This window comes from Bacillus rossius (assembly GCF_032445375.1).
Source record: "Bacillus rossius redtenbacheri isolate Brsri chromosome 4 unlocalized genomic scaffold, Brsri_v3 Brsri_v3_scf4_1, whole genome shotgun sequence".
NCBI classification, from domain to species: Eukaryota; Metazoa; Arthropoda; class Insecta; order Phasmatodea; family Bacillidae; genus Bacillus; species Bacillus rossius.
In genome coordinates this window covers 8,959,120-8,981,223 of record NW_026962010.1, presented here as the reverse complement: position 1 = coordinate 8,981,223, position 22,104 = coordinate 8,959,120, and the positions used below count along the sequence as shown (strand labels likewise).

The window sequence follows — 22,104 nt, the reverse complement described above, 5'->3', positions numbered from 1 at the left end:
CAGATGCAGAACTCCAAACAGCAACTTCAACGCCCTTGCCTCAAACATCCTTTCAAAGTAGAGCTACTCTCTCCACTTTCCCAAATTGTTCTGAAAATATTCTACCTGTCCCCAAAGTAGCACAAGGCGAAAAGAGGAAAACACGTAAAAGGGGAACAACAGCAATTCTTACTGCATCTCCCTATAAGGCACAATTACTAGTCATCCAGAATAAAAAGACCAAAAAATTGACACGAACAGCACAGAAACAGCTCAATTTAGATGAGCGAAAAAAGAAAAGAATGAAAAACATAAAATCTCCTCTCCTCAAGTGCTCAATAAGTGAGAGTGAAGAAAGTCAAGATGACGATGCGGAGTGCCTGTACTGCAATGACTTTTATTCTAAGTCAAATGAAGGATGGATAAATTGTTCAAGATGTTTAAACTTGGCTCACAATTCGTGTGCTGGTGTTGACAGTGATGGTGACGAAGTGGTTCACATCTGTGAACCCTGTGCACACTAACTGCAATAATTTTTTGTATTTTCATTCAACATAATTGTATGCTCATATTTAATGCTAAATGTTAACTATATATTAAAATTATTTAGAAAATTCAAATAATTGGTTTCAAAATTTTTTATAACTGTACCCCATTTTGCCCCATACTAGGGGCAAAATGGGGTAAAATGCACTTTCTTATTTAAATGATAATTATTAAAATCAATAGTAATTTTTATCTTTCAATTTATGATTTAGTTATTATTCATAGACTAAAGTATCATTTAAACATCAAATTTATCAATTTGTAACAATTCTAACTACTTATATTACCTTACAACCATTAGATACCCCATTTTGCCCCAGGTTCCCCTAGCTCTATACATCTATATATCTCTTTATCTAACACATTTCATTCTCTATACCTCGCTCTATATCAACTTATCTCTGTCTCTCTCATTCTCACTATATTTATATAACTCTTTCTGTCTCTCTTTTATATTTAAATAAATTGTGTCATGCGTGCGCTCTTATACAAGAAACAGACGAAGTGCCGATGTATAATATGAAATAATCACATTTTTTTTAACGATTCGTGTTCCAACTATTGCAGAATAGTTATACCGTCTCAGAAACCTTCACGGGCGAGTGAGTGGCACCTGGGAGGGACTGGCCAAGAGCGCCGCAGGCCAGTCATCAGCGCGAAGCAGGTGTTCGTGTGCTTCAAGTCTGATTCACCGCCCCACGGACCCGCGATGTAATCTCGGCTCTGGTCGTCTGGAGTGTGTCCAGTGCGGCCATGTCGAGGCTCTGACGAGGCCGTGGTCGCTGTCAGAGGGAGGGAGGGAGGGAGCTGGGACGAGGAGCAGGCCTGTCGGCAGAAGAGTCCCAGCAGCGCACAACAGTCGCAACTCAGTGCTGTTACTGACGCTCTTGTTTTCTTTGCGGTATTCATAGGCAACCTGACAAACTAATGGTCTTTCACTTTTAGAAAGAAAATTTCAGCTACATTGTTTTTATTTTTTTATTTTTTTGTTTGTTGCTGGGTATATTCACCATAAATGGTTCAGATCATCTTTGTTTTCCAATGCGAAACAATTAAAACACAACATCAAAGTGCATTGTCTTTTGTTTCATATCTAAAAAAAAACTGTGTAGCTGCTAATTATGAGTGTTGAAAATCATAACTTCAGTTACAATTGCAATATATATATATATATATATATATATATATATATATATATATATATATATATACACACACACGTGCACATGGCAGCCGTGCTTATTTCATTGCTACCAAGATAATTCAAAACTGTCTAAAATACGGTATTTCCAAAGGGTAATATTTTGCAATTATACTCAATACGCCACTCCGTTAATACACCATTCCATAAATTCTCAACTAGGAATGTTTGTAAAATTAGTTTTTTTTATTTGAATAATTATTTTTAAGAAATGATTGTGTTTCCTTTATATTTAAAACGTAATTTTTGATGTTGGCATTTCTCCCCCGCACTGTTTTTTAGTGGCCATATTTTGCCTATTCAGTTGCGCTCCCCTGGAAGAACACTTCGGTCGGCGGATTACTACGTCATCTCCCCCAAGTCGCGACGTCACACATGTTCGTAGACAGCTGACGATCGATACAGTCGAAATAGTAGTATATTATGTAGTAGATTATAACGTATTCATAAATTATGTTTGATTAATACATTATACTTCAAGCATGCAATGAAACAGTGCACAGATAAAAAAAATACTTTTTGTATGTGGCGAAAACAACATTAACTTGCTTCAATAACAAATTTTGTCAGCTAACTAAAGTTCATGTGTATCAAAAAGGATGTTGTACGCCTAACAAAATAATATAGTTTAATTGACTAAATAATTTAATTTTTATAGTAAAAATCTTCCATATAACACAATTCATATAATAATCCATATAGAAATTTTTTTGAGGCAAACAAATCTTTCTCTTATTGTGGCTGCTAGGCTACAACTCGTTTAATAAAATGGCATGACTTTGAGCATTTGGCTTACAAAACAAAGTTGTCTACTATTGTCAGTTTGAAGAATAAGTTTATATTAATGTTGTAGCACACACTTGTTCTTGGTAAAAGTTTATAACACAGCTTAATTTTTTTATATAAAAATAATATTTCTTATAAAAATGTCACATTTTATTTTTATTTAAATCAAAAAATAATAATCAGTTAAAACTTATAATCTGTCGCTGAGGATTTATAAATGCTTAAAGCCGACCACGAGGAAAATTAACTAGACATTACAGAATAAGTCTGAAGTCGGCCGACAACTTCGCTTGTATATTCATTACGTAAAAAACAGTTCATAACTACTTACGGTGTGCATTACGTCCCAAGACTGGTATACTACTTGAAAGTTAAGAGCTGAAACCACAGGTTACTGCAAAAAAAGAGAAAATATTTAAAACTAGCTGAAGTAACCGGGTTTTCCCGGTCTGAACTGTATGTAGACAGAAATTGTCTTCTTAATTTTAATGTAAAGTGGTGCAAAATCTCACCAAGTGTTACCCAAATTCTGATTCAAGGGGTAAAAAAAAGGGTGATGTGGGGAGGGGGAAGAAAGAACCGGAGGAAAGCAGTATACCAAATTCTCATGTATTCAATTAACTTTTTGTTAAAAATCAGATGCAGTTAGTAGTGTTATTATGTTTAACATCACGTGTGCAAAATAAAGCTTTAGTGGGTATGTTAGAGAAATGTTTTTTTCTCTTCGTTATCTCATGTTTTCAGTGAACTTCTTTTTCTTCAGTTGAATGTTGACGATAATTCCCCTTTTTTGTGCGTTGTATACAAATTAAGGTTTAGTGCCAATATTCGTAATAAGGACAATATAGGAAACCGGCCAGAAAAATGCAAGACAAGAGATGTCAGCGAACGTGGTGGCGTGGGGTGTCCCTACGTTTTTGTACAAGTGCTTGAGAGTTGCGTGGGGTGGAACGTGGCTAGAAAACAATGCAGTAATGAGTCTCGCGCTTCACCACTGATAATTGCCCAAAGTTTACTATATTGTTCTATTACGAAATCTGTTAATACTACCACTAGGTAACTACAAAATATGGTTAAATGCCCTCAATAGTTTCAATACGCTAGGTTCGCAAAATAATACAATTTTAAATTCAGAAATGGTTGTAAAACAAATGTCACTGAAGTTCGCACATTCCCTCAAAACCATGAAAAAAATAAAATATTAATTTGCGATTTTATTTTTCAAAACAGCAAGTAGTTAGGAATAGCCGATCCGGGGACAGTGGTGCTTGGTGCAGGATTCAGGATTGGTGACCCTTGACCCCTGACGTCACTGTTATGACCTTTGACCGATGACATCATCACCGATTTCCTGGAAATTTCCCGATTTTCCGCCAATTTTCCTCAAAATTTCCCGTTTTTTCCCTCAAATTTTCCTCAAAATTTCCCATTTTCCTACAAAATTTCCCTACAAAATTTCCCCATTTCAGGAATTTTCTAACAACCCGCAAACCTCCGGATAGAGGCTTGGCAATTTTGTAAGTATCCGCAAATCTCCGGATAGAGGCTTGGCAATTTTGTAAGTATCCGCAAATCTCCGGATAGCGGGTTGGTATCCCCCTTACCTACCCACCCATAGATAACATCACCGCACCCCCATCTTGGATTATGTCCTATCCGGTCACCATCATTTCCGACCGCCATTTTGGATTCAATTTTCGCATGCTCTATCATTCCATTATTATTATGCAATCATATAGTATTACATCATATCTGACCGCCATCTTGGATGACCCGGCTACCATATAGTATTACGTCATTTCCGGCTGCCATCTTGGATTACATCATTTCCATTCACCATTTTGAATTCTAGAACTTTCTACCATTTGGTTTTCCAGTATTTAATATTATGAAGTCATAGCCGCCATTTTAATCACACCTGTTGCAATTTTCGTTACGATCGCCATCTTTGTTTATGACATCACAACAGTCATTTGTTTTCGTCTGCTGAAGGCCGCCATCTTGGATGTTGTTACTATCGCCATCTTGATTTTTTTTCTTCTGTGCTGGGGCCCACCATCTTGTTTTGCATTATGTTCCGCCATCTTGGATTTCCCCATCTATGTTTCTGATGGTTTTTTTTCCTAGAGAGTATCATCGCCATCGCTCTATTCATACACATAAGGTCGATATTACATTACATACCAATGTTATTATGGTCCTTATCAATATATTAAAATATTTTTTTTTATACAAAATACATTCGGAACTGCTGAGATTCGAACCATCACACAGCTCTGACCTTTAGGTTAGAAAACATACGCCTTTAACCGCTCGGCCATCAAGACAATTACCGATGTAAGAATTAAATAAGGTATATATATATATATAAAACATTAACACACATATTCGGACTTGTAATATTTTTATTGAAAGTAATAATAGCATCATCTTTTCGAGAATTATACGACATATATATTTTTATTATTGTTTCAATACTTGCTACCAGGAGCACTAGTGTCTAGCAGAGTGCAGCCGCCATCTTGTTTTCCGTATTCGCTACCAGGAGCGCTCGTGTCTAGCAGAGTGTGCAGCGGCCATCTTGTTTTCAAAATTCGCTACCAGGAGCGCTAGTGTCTAGCAGAGTGTGCAGCGGCCATCTTGTTTTCAATATTCGCTACCAGGAGCGCTAATGTCTAGACAAGTGCAGCCGCCATCTTGTTTTCAATATTCACTACTAGGAGCGCTAGTATCACTTAGTACACACATTAACTGCCAGAGGGCGTCATATTAGTTTGATTCTGCCCTGCTGGAGTGTAGTGCTGTCTTGACCTATAACATCTTAAATATGTCCCTCACCTTGAACTTTCCACTATATTGGATTATAGCATTTATGTTCGTCATCTTGTCACCAACACTATCTTGGCATCATCACATTTCACATTACTGTCGACACCCTGAACTTCCCGCCATCTTGGACTATATCATCACATTTGACTTATAACATATCCACACCGCCGCCAACTTAGATTTTGTTATCACACACTTTAATCTTGACCACCAACATATTATATTATCATCTCATGTATGCACCCACCATACTTGATTATATTAGCATACTAACTTTCATCCTCTGCTAGAGTATGTAGCTTAATTATTCGTAATGAGCATCACCTGATCCTCCCAAATACTAAGATTTAAAAAAATGTATTGTCATTAAACTTATCACGGTCCTTATACCAAAGTCATACTGCAGACTGTGCACTGTAGCACCCTACTCAAACTGACTTACATAGCTTATGTTTTCTTTACATGCTTTCATTCGCGCTTACAATTTCTTTGAGGGCTTTCATTTGCGCTTACATTTTCTTTGCGCTTACATTTTCTTAACATGCTTTCACTTGAGACTACAATTTCTTTGAGGGCTTTCCTCTACACTTATGTTTTCTTTGAGTGTTTTAAGGTTCGCTTATGTTTTCTTTACATGCATTCCTTTGCGCTTACATTTTATTTGTATTGTAACTCTGTATTTCATGTAAACAATATTTAAGTATCCATATATATTATTAATCTTAATAGCAAATGTTATGGTCATGCATGCATCCTTATTTTTATAGTTGTCACCATAAAGTAAGCAGGATAAATTAAGGGAAATTAAAAACATAGTATACATGAAACATTTATTTTATTTATAAAGTTTATTATATACACAGTCTTTTTACACAAAGATATATACATCTATTTATCTAGTGGGTCGAAATGGCTAATTCTCAGCTCCAGACGGTTCACCGAATTCAGCGTCCAACCAGATCCTTTACCCATATATTCTTCTTCTTCCTTGCAGAGTTTTTCAATACTCTGTTTAACTGACTGCTTCACGTCGTTTGAAGTATAAATTGCAGCAGCCGATGTCTTGAAAGCACGCTTGCTCACTCGATTCTCGTGCGGCTCCGGTTTACCATATAGACAATCCAACCATAAGTTATATTTTAAAGGCCCATGCGATGCTGTATCGTCCATAAGCTGTTGTATTATATTCTGCTCAATATCACTCAGAAAAGTGCAAATATCTTTTGCCTCACTAAAAGTATTTAGATAGTAATAGTCTTTCAGAACTCCTCCAAATGCAGATTGTGCCAAGTAAAATCCATTAGCATTTGTCTGTAACTGACCAAGCACAGTGTTAGATTTATGTCCAGTTGACGATGCGGGTGGTTGTTGATGCTGATTTCCTTTAATGCCGGAGCCTGTGCGCATGGGTACCTCTAGTTTAAATTGAGGTGTCGTGACGTTCACATGCTGTTCTACAGGCAAGCGAACTACACCTTTACAAATCTTCATATGTCTTTTCAAATTATCTTTGCGAGTAAACCACTGATTGCACTTAACACACCGAATCTTTATACGAGAGGGACTCTTCATACATTTACTTCTCTAGTGCCTTCGCGCATGATGAGCAAATGCAAACATCATGTCGCAGTAGTTGCAAGGATGTCTATTTGATGTGCCTTCCATGTCTCGGTTAGCTGTGTCCAAGACCGATGGTGCTTCACTTAAGTTTGGTGTGCTATTTTCAAAATCAATGCAACGCTGTTGTGCTGATGTCCTAACTTTCGACCGCTTAGCTCTTCCTTTGCATATCTTCAGGTGTATTTTCAAATCATCATTGCGAGTAAACTTCTTCCAACATTCATCACATCTAATCATAGTGCGAGACGGATTCTTCAGGCAATTACTCTTCTCATGACGTCTCATATTAAAACCTATTGAGAACATCATATTACAGTGCGGACACCGATGCTTGATTGGTGGCGATGGCTCCATGCTGGATTCCGAAGAACTCGCGGTAGGATCCATACTCTCCCCAGATGTCTTTGTAGTTAAACAAGAAAGATAGCTCCCAAGCGATGTTCACTCTTCGGAGTCAGGATGACAACTAAGCTACTAATTCCGTCCACATCCCTACATATATAAAGACAACACCTACCCCCACTACGGCACTCTTCACATCATCAAAATGTTTACTTAGGACTCAGCTTACACAGGGTCTCTCTCTCTCTCTCTTCTACTCCAAATCATTCAACTATCATAGAAGTCTTGAAACTATCTAGATGATGCAGATTCATAACCTGACCAATTCAATCATGAGATGATTCTTGGTATGGTAAACACAACTAAAATACATCTCCTCCAGCTGCCATGATATATTATTAATAAAAAAAAGCCTAGCATCCTTTTAAATATTAACATCCTTATAGGACTTTGCACACCTCATTTAATTTCAAAAACTCCCAGCCACTATATCTACGCGGAACAATAAATAATTAATACTATCCCAACTCAGTCTCACACCAGCATATTTGTGTAATATTATCCACTGTATTTTTTTTCGTAAAGTTAGCATTCCAACATAACCTACTGACATAATACTTAAATAATGTTATGTAGCATTCCGTCCCATTATATCAGTTAAAGTTGTTACCGTGCATAACTATACTCTAGCCATTGTTCCAAAGCAGCCAGAATTTAATACTATCAGTCCATCATCATCAAACTACTTAATATAATTCCATAAACATTTACCATATGCAAACATTAACTACACCATATTAAATATGTACTTGGTCCACTCAACAATCCAAAATGAATATCGGTCAAAAGGCAGTTTTAAATCTACGAGCCATAACATACATTCCTATTCCTCAGCCTGCAGTACCCAACATTCTTCAGCTTACAAACTCTTTAAATTAAACATTTATACATTTATGTACTTTCTTTCATGCTTTGAATGATTCTTGCAGTAAAGAATTTTGAGTCAAATACCACTTACAGACATGACCAGTCACATCATGCCATACAAAAAAAAATCACAGCACATCTCGACTTAACCATAGGATAAATCCATACAACATCTTCAACTAAATAGATAATACTTAAGATATGTACAAAGTCCGATCTAACATTCTGGTCGAGTCATTGCATATGAATACAAATATGAGGAGGGTACATACAAGCTAAGTCATTACATACGAATACAAACATGAGGAGGAGGGATCGTAGCATACATAAATTACACCCAACTTTACTCAAATACCAACTATATCAACCAGAAAGTAAATTATAAGAGTTCTGTTTCCAATTTAAATTACTTTCCGATCAATCATTCAGAAACCAAGGCACAAAACAAAACATAAAAATTTCGTCTAAGATCAAAAGAACTGCAAAGTCAACATATAATAAAACTGATGTCACAGTCTAAGCCATAAGATCTATGTCCATCGCATTTTTATCAACCTTTTCCCTTATCCACCTAAAGTGTATGAAATCTAAGGCCAGCAAAAAGAAATACTCGATACATATCGCCCATTTTAATTGTCCTTTTTCACAATGAAAATACCTGTAATGATTATGCGTAGAGATTCCGAAACCAATTTCTTACTTAAATAACAACTACTATGCCACCAATTCATATTATGAGTACTGGTAATACCACATCTCCTTACCCACATAATACGAACGTAGTGTCAAAAAAAAATCAACATCATTCTCAGTTCTCATATTCCTCAACATGTTAGTAGATCTACATAACAACAATATGTAAAGTCATATGTATAAGTATTTACAAAACTTGCACGAATCTAGAAGTTAAACCATACAGGCTAAACATCACTTTAAGACTTTTAAAAGCAGTTCACAACGAGTTTTCCCGAACGATGGAACATATATTTAGCTTTTGCATTGTTGCTAAGCTACATACATACACCCAAGTTAATGACATTAGCAATCATTCGATTATTGAGTAACAATATTGAAGCAACATCTATAATGTAATGTCAGAAAAAGGAGAAGTAAATGAAATGAGAAGAATCTAGAATTAACAACAAATGCTGGAATTTGGCGCATAGCTTAATTTTACTATCTATCACTGATACAGGTAGGTACATGATAGCATGGACAAGTTCTTGCACTTTCAATTACGGCCGATAATATTCGATGATTCTGGATTCAACTGCGAAAACATATCATGAAAAAAAAATGTTCTTTATCAGGTTCTTGTAGTCGGACATTACTTAATGTGCCAAGTTAAATCTCTTTAGGTGAATATCTATTACACACCGTTAGTGAACAATCATTTCCAACTGCTTCACTTGAAAATCACATCATCATCATCATCAGGAAGCTGGCGAGATCTTGTAAACTGGAGGCCAGTCTCATAGTAGTTTGTGCTGGGCTGGATGCTTTCATAAGAATGAAATTATATGTTGCAGCGACTCATGTGCACATTCAAAATATCGCTTCGTGAAAACAACTTTCCACATCTATCACACTGATGCGACTTGGAGGTAGGATTCACAAGACAATGATGTTCTTCATGTCGCCGAGCACTACTGCTGCTTGCAAACTTCTGCTTACAATATCTACACAAAATTCCGGATTTACACTTCACAATATGGAGGTTAAAATTTTCTCGTCGCATCAACAACTTTCCACATCTGTCACACAGAAGTATTATATCGGGGGAAGTCTTCATACATTCATATTTTCCAACACGTGATGATTCTGGTGACACTATAGGTGATGTAGGCGTTGGTGATGACGGGTGCGATGACCTCGGCTTCATTTCCTGTGTAGTAGAATGATTCACTGCTAGTGATCTACCACTAAATATTTGGCCCATTGCAGGAGAAAAAATAACCCGGGAAGGCTATCCCAAAGAGTCTCCGCTATTTAAAGCCCAGAAACAAACTGATGGATTGCTATTTACATTGCGCCTTATATACTCTCGAAACCATGATCACATCATAATAACCAATTAAAGAGAGCCAAGTTCTCTTACATACATAAATATGTATTCACATGGACATTCACTGCACTCACTGAATACACACAATGACCATACAATGAGACTAAAAACTAGCTCCAAATGGATCCAAATACCTTCAGTAGCTATAATAGCTCCAACTGCTACCATAGCTCCAACTATCTCCAATAGCCCAAATAAGTTCATTAGCTCCAACTAGCTCCAATAGTCCAACTAACTTCATTAACTCTAACTAGCTCCAATAGTCCAACCAACTTCATTAGCACCACCTAGCCCCAATAGTCCAACTATCTCCAACTAGCTCCAATATCAACAACTGCTACATTATCCCCAACTAACTTCATTAGCTCCAACTAGCTCCAACAGCTCCAACTAGCTCCAATAGTTCCAACTATCTCCAATAGTTACAACTATCTCCAATAGTTCCAACTTCTATAATAGTCCAACTGCTGCAAAGACTCAAAATGAATCCAACTGATAAAATAGCTACAAACGGCTCCAACTATCCAAAAAAATCCAATAGCTCCAACTAGCTCTAATAGCTACAATAGCTTTAACTAGCTTCAGTACTTACAATTAGCTCCAACCTCATCTGAATCTAGCGCCTCAATTGCCCCATAGACTCCAAAGCACCAACCGATTTCAGATATAAGATTACACGAAATAAAAAAGTTTATATTCATATTAAAACTTTATTTCACAATTTTATACACGCTTCGGTAAAACATATTATTGTATGTAGCCTGCTCTCCTTAGTTAACGAAGTATAGTCAATGTTTCTTTGGTGATGAATACTTTTTCAGCATTTTGAAAAGCAAGTAGAAGCCTTAACCTATCGACCAATACATTAGGATCAGCTCATGATGTTTAATATATCTCGCCTGCTGCTGCAATCTTCCTAACATGTTTGTTATTAATATTTTTAAGCTATCTGAAGTCTTCTGTTTTAGCAACCATCTCATTGTCTTCCACGCAGTGATCATCATAAGAATGACCAGGTTTATTTATTTTAACACGACGTTTCCATCGTTTAGGTCTCACCGCTTCAACATATTCTTTAATAGTTTTATCTTCGGGTGCTTCATCAAAGTCTTTGATGTTTTCAGTAACTCAACACTTCCCTTGTTTAGATCTCACAACTTCATCACATTCTTCAATCTTGTCAGTTTCGGACACTCCATCACATTCTTCAATCTTGTCAGTTTCGGGCACTTCATCAAAATCTTCGATACCTACGGTTCCATCGTTTAGGTCTCAAAACTTCATCACAGTTCATAATCTTGTGAGCTTTAGGAGCCGCATTACAGTCTTCGATATTGCCAGCTTCGAGTGCTTCATCAAAATCTTTGAAGCACTCGAAGCTGGCAATATCGAAGACTGTAATGCGGCTCCTAAAGCTCACAAGATTATGAACTGTGATGAAGTTTTGAGACCTAAACGATGGAACCGTAGGTATCGAAGATTTTGATGAAGTGCCCGAAACTGACAAGATTGAAGAATGTGATGGAGTGTCCGAAACTGACAAGATTGAAGAATGTGATGAAGTTGTGAGATCTAAACAAGGGAAGTGTTGAGTTACTGAAAACATCAAAGACTTTGATGAAGCACCCGAAGATAAAACTATTAAAGAATATGTTGAAGCGGTGAGACCTAAACGATGGAAACGTCGTGTTAAAATAAATAAACCTGGTCATTCTTATGATGATCACTGCGTGGAAGACAATGAGATGGTTGCTTAAACAGAAGACTTCAGATAGCTTAAAAATATTAATAACAAACATGTTAGGAAGATTGCAGCAGCAGGCGAGATAGATTAAACATCATGAGCTGATCCTAATGTATTGGTCGATAGGTTAAGGCTTCTACTTGCTTTTCAAAATGCTGAAAAAGTATTCATAACCAAAGAAACATTGACTATACTTCGTTAACTAAGGAGAGCAGGCTACATACAATAATATGTTTTACCGAAGCGTGTATAAAATTGTGAAATAAATTTTTAATATGAATATAAACTTTTTTATTTCGTGTAATCTTATATCTGAAATCGGTTGGTGCTTTGGAGTCTATGGGGCAATTGAGGCGCTAGATTCAGATGAGGTTGGAGCTAATTGTAAGTACTGAAGCTAGTTAAAGCTATTGTAGCTATTAGAGCTAGTTGGAGCTATTGGATTTATTTGGATAGTTGGAGCCGTTTGCAGCTATTTTATCAGTTGGATTCATTTTGAGTCATTGCAGCAGTTGGACTATTATAGAAGTTGGAACTATTGGAGATAGTTGTAACTATTGGAGATAGTTGGAACTATTGGAGCTAGTTGGAGCTGTTGGAGCTAGTTGGAGCTAATGAAGTTAGTTGGGGATAATGTAGCAGTTGTTGATATTGGAGCTAGTTGGAGATAGTTGGACTATTGGGGCTAGGTGGTGCTAATGAAGTTGGTTGGACTATTGGAGCTAGTTAGAGTTAATGAAGTTAGTTGGACTATTGGAGCTAGTTGGAGCTAATGAACTTATTTGGGCTATTGGAGATAGTTCGAGCTATGGTAGCAGTTGGAGCTATTATAGCTACTGAAGGTATTTGGATCCATTTGGAGCTAGTTTTTAGTCTCATTGTATGGTCATTGTGTGTATTCAGTGAGTGCAGTGAATGTCCATGTGAATACATATTTATGTATGTAAGAGAACTTGGCTCTCTTTAATTGGTTATTATGATGTGATCATGGTTTCGAGAGTATATAAGGCGCAATGTAAATAGCAATCCATCAGTTTGTTTCTGGGCTTTAAATAGCGGAGACTCTTTGGGATAGCCTTCCCGGGTTATTTTTTCTCCTGCAATGGGCCAAATATTTAGTGGTAGATCACTAGCAGTGAATCATTCTACTACACAGGAAATGAAGCCGAGGTCATCGCACCCGTCATCACCAACGCCTACATCACCTATAGTGTCACCAGAATCATCACGTGTTGGAAAATATGAATGTATGAAGACTTCCCCCGATATAATACTTCTGTGTGACAGATGTGGAAAGTTGTTGATGCGACGAGAAAATTTTAACCTCCATATTGTGAAGTGTAAATCCGGAATTTTGTGTAGATATTGTAAGCAGAAGTTTGCAAGCAGCAGTAGTGCTCGGCGACATGAAGAACATCATTGTCTTGTGAATCCTACCTCCAAGTCGCATCAGTGTGATAGATGTGGAAAGTTGTTTTCACGAAGCGATATTTTGAATGTGCACATGAGTCGCTGCAACATATAATTTCATTCTTATGAAAGCATCCAGCCCAGCACAAACTACTATGAGACTGGCCTCCAGTTTACAAGATCTCGCCAGCTTCCTGATGATGATGATGATGTGATTTTCAAGTGAAGCAGTTGGAAATGATTGTTCACTAACGGTGTGTAATAGATATTCACCTAAAGAGATTTAACTTGGCACATTAAGTAATGTCCGACTACAAGAACCTGATAAAGAACATTTTCTTTCATGATATGTTTTCGCAGTTGAATCCAGAATCACCGAATATTATCGGCCGTAATTGAAAGTGCAAGAACTTGTTCCTGGTATAATTTACCTACCTGTATCAGTGATAGATAGTAAAATTAAGCTATGCGCCAAATTCCAGCATTTGTTGTTAATTCTAGATTCTTCTCATTTCATTTACTTCTCCTTTTTCTGACATTACATTATAGATGTTGCTTCAATATTGTTACTCAATAATCGAATGATTGCTAATGTCATTAACTTGGGTGTATGTATGTAGCTTAGCAACAATGCAAAAGCTAAATATATGTTCCATCGTTCGGGAAAACTCGTTGTGAACTGCTTTTAAAAGTCTTAAAGTGATGTTTAGCCTGTATGGTTTAACTTCTAGATTCGTGCAAGTTTTGTAAATACTTATACATATGACTTTACATATTGTTGTTATGTAGATCTACTAACATGTTGAGGAATATGAGAACTGAGAATGATGGTTGATTATTTTTTTTTTGACCCTACGTTCGTATTATGTGGGTAAGGAGATGTGGTATTACCAGTACTCATAATATGAATTGGTGGCATAGTAGTTGTTATTTAAGTAAGAAATTGATTTCGGAATCTCTACGCATAATCATTACAGGTATTTTCATTGTGAAAAAGGACAATTAAAATGGGCGATATGTATCGAGTATTTCTTTTTGCTGGCCTTAGATTTCATACACTTTAGGTGGATAAGGGAAAAGGTTGATAAAAATGCGATGGACATAGATCTTATGGCTTAGACTGTGACATCAGTTTTATTATATGTTGACTTTGCAGTTCTTTTGATCTTAGACGAAATTTTTATGTTTTGTTTTGTGCCTTGGTTTCTGAATGATTGATCGGAAAGTAATTTAAATTGGAAACAGAACTCTTATAATTTACTTTCTGGTTGATATAGTTGGTATTTGAGTAAAGTTGGGTGTAATTTATGTATGCTACGATCCCTCCTCCTCATGTTTGTATTCGTATGTAATGACTTAGCTTGTATGTACCCTCCTCATATTTGTATTCATATGCAATGACTCGACCAGAATGTTAGATCGGACTTTGTACATATCTTAAGTATTATCTATTTAGTTGAAGATGTTGTATGGATTTATCCTATGGTTAAGTCGAGATGTGCTGTGATTTTTTTTGTATGGCATGATGTGACTGGTCATGTCTGTAAGTGGTATTTGACTCAAAATTCTTTACTGCAAGAATCATTCAAAGCATGAAAGAAAGTACATAAATGTATAAATGTTTAATTTAAAGAGTTTGTAAGCTGAAGAATGTTGGGTACTGCAGGCTGAGGAATAGGAATGTATGTTATGGCTCGTAGATTTAAAACTGCCTTTTGACCGATATTCATTTTGGATTGTTGAGTGGACCAAGTACATATTTAATATGGTGTAGTTAATGTTTGCATATGGTAAATGTTTATGGAATTATATTAAGTAGTTTGATGATGATGGACTGATAGTATTAAATTCTGGCTGCTTTGGAACAATGGCTAGAGTAAAGTTATGCACGGTAACAACTTTAACTGATATAATGGGACGGAATGCTACATAACATTATTTAAGTATTATGTCAGTAGGTTATGTTGGAATGCTAACTTTACGAAAAAAATACAGTGGATAATATTACACAAATATGCTGGTGTGAGACTGAGTTGGGATAGTATTAATTATTTATTGTTCCGCGTAGATATAGTGGCTGGGAGTTTTTGAAATTAAATGAGGTGTGCAAAGTCCTATAAGGATGTTAATATTTAAGAGGATGCTAGGCTTTTTTTTATTAATAATATATCATGGCAGCTGGAGGAGATGTATTTTAGTTGTGTTTACCATACCAAGAATCATCTCATGATTGAATTGGTCAGGTTATGAATCTGCATCATCTAGATAGTTTCAAGACTTCTATGATAGTTGAATGATTTGGAGTAGAAGAGAGAGAGAGAGAGACCCTGTGTAAGCTGAGTCCTAAGTAAACATTTTGATGATGTGAAGAGTGCCGTAGTGGGGGTAGGTGTTGTCTTTATATATGTAGGGATGTGGACGGAATTAGTAGCTTAGTTGTCATCCTGACTCCGAAGAGTGAACATCGCTTGGGAGCTATCTTTCTTGTTTAACTACAAAGACATCTGGGGAGAGTATGGATCCTACCGCGAGTTCTTCGGAATCCTGCATGGAGCCATCGCCACCAATCAAGCATCGGTGTCCGCACTGTAATATGATGTTCTCAACAGGTTTTAATATGAGACGTCATGAGAAGAGTAATTGCCTGAAGAATCCGTCTCGCACTATGATTAGATGTGATGAATGTTGGAAGAAGTTTACTCGCAATGATGATTTGAAAATACACCTGAAGATATGCAAAGGAAGAGCTAAGCGGTCGAAAGTTAGGACATCAGCACAACAGCGTTGCATTGATTTTGAAAATAGCACACCAAACTTAAGTGAAGCACCATCGGTCTTGGACACAGCTAACCGAGACATGGAAGGCACATCAAATAGACATCCTTGCAACTACTGCGACATGATGTTTGCATTTGCTCATCATGCGCGAAGGCACTAGAGAAGTAAATGTATGAAGAGTCCCTCTCGTATAAAGATTCGGTGTGTTAAGTGCAATCAGTGGTTTACTCGCAAAGATAATTTGAAAAGACATATGAAGATTTGTAAAGGTGTAGTTCGCTTGCCTGTAGAACAGCATGTGAACGTCACGACACCTCAATTTAAACTAGAGGTACCCATGCGCACAGGCTCCGGCATTAAAGGAAATCAGCATCAACAACCACCCGCATCGTCAACTGGACATAAATCTAACACTGTGCTTGGTCAGTTACAGACAAATGCTAATGGATTTTACTTGGCACAATCTGCATTTGGAGGAGTTCTGAAAGACTATTACTATCTAAATACTTTTAGTGAGGCAAAAGATATTTGCACTTTTCTGAGTGATATTGAGCAGAATATAATACAACAGCTTATGGACGATACAGCATCGCATGGGCCTTTAAAATATAACTTATGGTTGGATTGTCTATATGGTAAACCGGAGCCGCACGAGAATCGAGTGAGCAAGCGTGCTTTCAAGACATCGGCTGCTGCAATTTATACTTCAAACGACGTGAAGCAGTCAGTTAAACAGAGTATTGAAAAACTCTGCAAGGAAGAAGAAGAATATATGGGTAAAGGATCTGGTTGGACGCTGAATTCGGTGAACCGTCTGGAGCTGAGAATTAGCCATTTCGACCCACTAGATAAATAGATGTATATATCTTTGTGTAAAAAGACTGTGTATATAATAAACTTTATAAATAAAATAAATGTTTCATGTATACTATGTTTTTAATTTCCCTTAATTTATCCTGCTTACTTTATGGTGACAACTATAAAAATAAGGATGCATGCATGACCATAACATTTGCTATTAAGATTAATAATATATATGGATACTTAAATATTGTTTACATGAAATACAGAGTTACAATACAAATAAAATGTAAGCGCAAAGGAATGCATGTAAAGAAAACATAAGCGAACCTTAAAACACTCAAAGAAAACATAAGTGTAGAGGAAAGCCCTCAAAGAAATTGTAGTCTCAAGTGAAAGCATGTTAAGAAAATGTAAGCGCAAAGAAAATGTAAGCGCAAATGAAAGCCCTCAAAGAAATTGTAAGCGCGAATGAAAGCATGTAAAGAAAACATAAGCTATGTAAGTCAGTTTGAGTAGGGTGCTACAGTGCACAGTCTGCAGTATGACTTTGGTATAAGGACCGTGATAAGTTTAATGACAATACATTTTTTTAAATCTTAGTATTTGGGAGGATCAGGTGATGCTCATTACGAATAATTAAGCTACATACTCTAGCAGAGGATGAAAGTTAGTATGCTAATATAATCAAGTATGGTGGGTGCATACATAAGATGATAATATAATATGTTGGTGGTCAAGATTAAAGTGTGTGATAACAAAATCTAAGTTGGCGGCGGTGTGGATATGTTATAAGTCAAATGTGATGATATAGTCCAAGATGGCGGGAAGTTCAGGGTGTCGACAGTAATGTGAAATGTGATGATGCCAAGATAGTGTTGGTGACAAGATGACGAACATAAATGCTATAATCCAATATAGTGGAAAGTTCAAGGTGAGGGACATATTTAAGATGTTATAGGTCAAGACAGCACTACACTCCAGCAGGGCAGAATCAAACTAATATGACGCCCTCTGGCAGTTAATGTGTGTACTAAGTGATACTAGCGCTCCTAGTAGTGAATATTGAAAACAAGATGGCGGCTGCACTTGTCTAGACATTAGCGCTCCTGGTAGCGAATATTGAAAACAAGATGGCCGCTGCACACTCTGCTAGACACTAGCGCTCCTGGTAGCGAATACGGAAAACAAGATGGCGGCTGCACTCTGCTAGACACTAGTGCTCCTGGTAGCAAGGATTGAAACAATAATAAAAATATATATGTCGTATAATTCTCGAAAAGATGATGCTATTATTACTTTCAATAAAAATATTACAAGTCCGAATATGTGTGTTAATGTTTTATATATATATATACCTTATTTAATTCTTACATCGGTAATTGTCTTGATGGCCGAGCGGTTAAAGGCGTATGTTTTCTAACCTAAAGGTCAGAGCTGTGTGATGGTTCGAATCTCAGCAGTTCCGAATGTATTTTGTATAAAAAAAAAATATTTTAATATATTGATAAGTACCATAATAACATTGGTATGTAACGCAATATCGACCTTATGTGTATGAATAGAGCGATGGCGATGATACTCTCTAGGGAAAAAAAACATCAGAAACATAGATGGGGAAATCCAAGATGGCGGAACATAATGTAAAACAAGATGGTGGGCCCCAGCACAGAAGAAAAAAAAATCAAGATGGCGATAGTAACAACATTCAAGATGGCGGCCTCCAGCAGACGAAAACAAATGATTGTTGTGAATTCATAAACAAAGATGACGATCGTAACGAAAATTGCAACAGGTGTGATTAAAATGGCGGCTATGAATTCATAATATTAAATACTGGAAAACAAAATGGTTGAAAGTTCTAGAATTCAAAATGGTGGCCGGAAATGTCGTAATCCAAGATGGGGGTGCGGTGATGTCATCTATGGGTGGGTGGGTAGGTAAGGAGGATACCAACCCGCTATCCGGAGATTTGCGGGTTGTTAGAAAATTCCTGAAATGGGGAAAATTTGCAGGGAAATTTTGTAGGAAAATGGGAAATTTTGAGGAAAATTTGAGGGAAAAACGGGAAATTTTGAGGAAAATTGGCGGAAAATCGGGAAATTTCCAGGAAATCGGTGATGATGTCATCGGTCAAAGGTCATAACAGTGACGTCAGGGGTCAAGGGTCACCAATCCTGAATCCTGCACCAAGCACCACTGTCCCCGGATCGGCTATTCCTAACTACTACAACACACTTGTAATTTCACTGTTAAAAATTTTTCACCTTCAATTTTGCGAATAAATCATCTTGGGATATTCGTAAATTTATAAACAACTTGTTAAATTTACGGACACTGGGTCCACTCATTTAGAAGATGAATCGAAAAGAATTGTCTTGGTATATTAACAAAATATTAAAAAAAAGTTTAAGTCTACAGCAAGAACACTCATGCTTTTTGTCCACGTGTGTGTTTACCTTTGTTTGGAACGAAGATTCAGTTGTTTGACATCACGAAGAACTTTTCGTTTAACTGAGTTAATAATGTTCGCAGGCTTTCACGGCCATTTTCTGAAGTAGCAGCTTGGCTTCTGGGTTGTAGCCGCGTCCTTGGAGAATAATTCACCGACGTTTTCGGTCGACATTGCAGTCGCCATCATCAGGGGGAGCAGTTACGTACTGAGTTTCTTACCTCAGTAGGTAACTGCTCCCTGATGATGGCGACTGCAAATGTCGACCGAAACGTCGGTGAATTATTCGCCAAGAACATGGCTATAACCCAGAAGTCAAGCTACTTTAACGAGTAACAGGCGATTTGCCTAAAGGCGGTTTGCCTAAACATGAATTCGTTACAGCGGTTTGCCTAAAGTCATTTCGCCTAAAGGCGTTTTGCCTAACGTGGAATTGCCTAACGGCTATTTGCCTAAAGGCGATTGCCTAACGGCGTTTTCCCTAACGGAGTTCTGCCTGATGGCGATGTGCCTAACGGCATTTTGCCTAACTCCGATTTGCCAAACGGCTTTTTTCCTAACGGCGATTTTCCTAACGGTGTTTTGCCTAACGGCGTTTTGCCAAACGGTATTTTGCTAAACGCCTTTAGGCAAAATGACACATGCCTACTTTAACTGAGGTAACTTCTTGGTTGAAAAGGCCGTGGATGTGCTGCAGCTGCTGAGTGTCCGGGGCCGGTGTTCGCAGCGCGCGGCCCGAGTGAGGCCGCCATGCCGCCCGACTCGGGGTCCCGGCGGCCCCAGGGCGAGGAGGCCGAGCCCCGCGAGGTGTGGGGCAAGAAGGTGGACTTCCTGCTGTCCGTCGTGGGCTTCGCCGTCGACCTGGCCAACGTGTGGCGCTTCCCCTACCTCTGCTACAAGAACGGCGGCGGTGAGTCGCTCCGGTCCCCGACGTGTCCCTGGTGGAGCACGTGCCAGCCGAGGTGAAGCTGAGCAAGGAAAACGTAGCTGGTCACTTTCTACCTCGCCGCATACAAGTTTAAACACCCAAAATGTTTCCCAATAAGGTCCTGGTGCTGCACGTGCTGGCCAAAGTGAAGCTAAGCAAGTGAGTCGGGAATTGTCAGAAGATGGTATTCTGTCATGTAGCTGGTTACTTTCTATCTCACCATCTCCAAATTGAAACACCCAAAACATTTTCCCGGCGTGGTCATGGTGTTGCACGTGTTGGCCAAAGTGAAGCTAAGCAAGGAGTCGGGAATTGTCAGGAGGTGGCATTCTGTGATGTAGCTGGTCACTTTCTACCTAGCCATCTCCAAATTGCAACACTCAAAATACTGTGTATATGGTTATTGATAAATGCATGGAAATTTCGTATATTATTTTTGTCACAGGGTTAATTTTAAATAAGCTATGTTTCCTTCTGTATTGATTTGATGGTTGAATCACAATTGTTTGGACACCTCCCTCTCTTCTCTTGTACTGTGGATCAGACAAATATCAGCTAGCGTGACCGAGTGACACTGACCCCGTTCTACAGTAAGGAATAAGCGAATACGAAAACATATGTAGATACATTTTACATACAAATGTGAATTTCAGATTGACATTAAATGAATCCCCGAAATTTCCGAGCCTCTATAGACCGTCTCATTCTTAGATTGCAGTACACAGCTTACGGCACGCGCTGGTGGAAAATCTCTGAACACATTACGAATTTCAGAATATGTGTTTATTTGGAATTCTGATTGAACAAGAATCATTTTAAGAACTCATATCGTAATTTATAATATTTTATACTATCATGCTCATCAATTTGTATTAAGTCAATACTTTTATTTACTTTAACTTAGAACAAGAAATCGTTCATACACACTCATTGGTACGAATTAATGTGATATCTTTTAAGTAAACTTGATAAATAAGTTAATAAAAACACATTTTTTTAATCACTATCACTACCACTGACTGAAGTTGACCAAGACTTCCTTAATTGCATTTTATGCACTCTTTTTTTAAAATACTTAACTACTTTCAAACAATCTTACACTCCCTCCCTCGTTGCCTACGAATGTAATTTCTTTCTGATGTTCCACCTTCCATAGTTTACATTTATGTAGTCTGCATAAAGGCAGAAAATAAAATCACATATGTGAATAAATAACCCATCAAAAGTGTAACTGTAATGAATCACCGGAAACAACGCCTCGCTTGGTTGCGAGACACGGCACTGACTAGCAGTCTGGTATTCAGAAATGCGTGTCGAAAGAAATAGTTGAACTAAGAAAGCCTTTATCTTTGAAATTGATTGCAGGAAAAAACCAAACTTCTCCAAAAACATGGCCGTATAAGAGTTTTTAAGTGAGCCTCTATAACAGCGCACTTTTGCGTTGATAAGACAAGACTTCACAGCTATGGACACGAAAACTGTAGGAGTAATTGAAATTTTCTTGCTTTTAAAAACAAGTTCCATTCATGTGAACATCTTTCAGCTTGTCTTCAGGTCAACAGGGTCAACTTCTGCGTGCGGTGACACACAGTCTAAACATGTTTCGTTCGAGGCCATTTCTCATTCAACCTAAACAGGTTGGCAAAGTAGTTCAGAACATCTCTTCTACATAAGTATTCTATTGGCTCTTGAATAT

At 37.5% G+C, this 22,104-nt stretch overlaps 1 protein-coding gene across 1 annotated transcript in view; it reads left to right on the top strand.

Annotated features, from left to right (window-relative positions):
* Positions 1-342: 342 nt before the first annotated feature.
* Positions 343-22,104, top strand: part of LOC134541713 (sodium-dependent dopamine transporter-like) — a 110,846-nt gene continuing 89,084 nt past the window's right edge. The window contains 2 exon segments of the mRNA XM_063385360.1: positions 343-361; positions 20,208-20,390. Coding sequence (XP_063241430.1) covers positions 343-361; positions 20,208-20,390 — 202 coding nt within the window.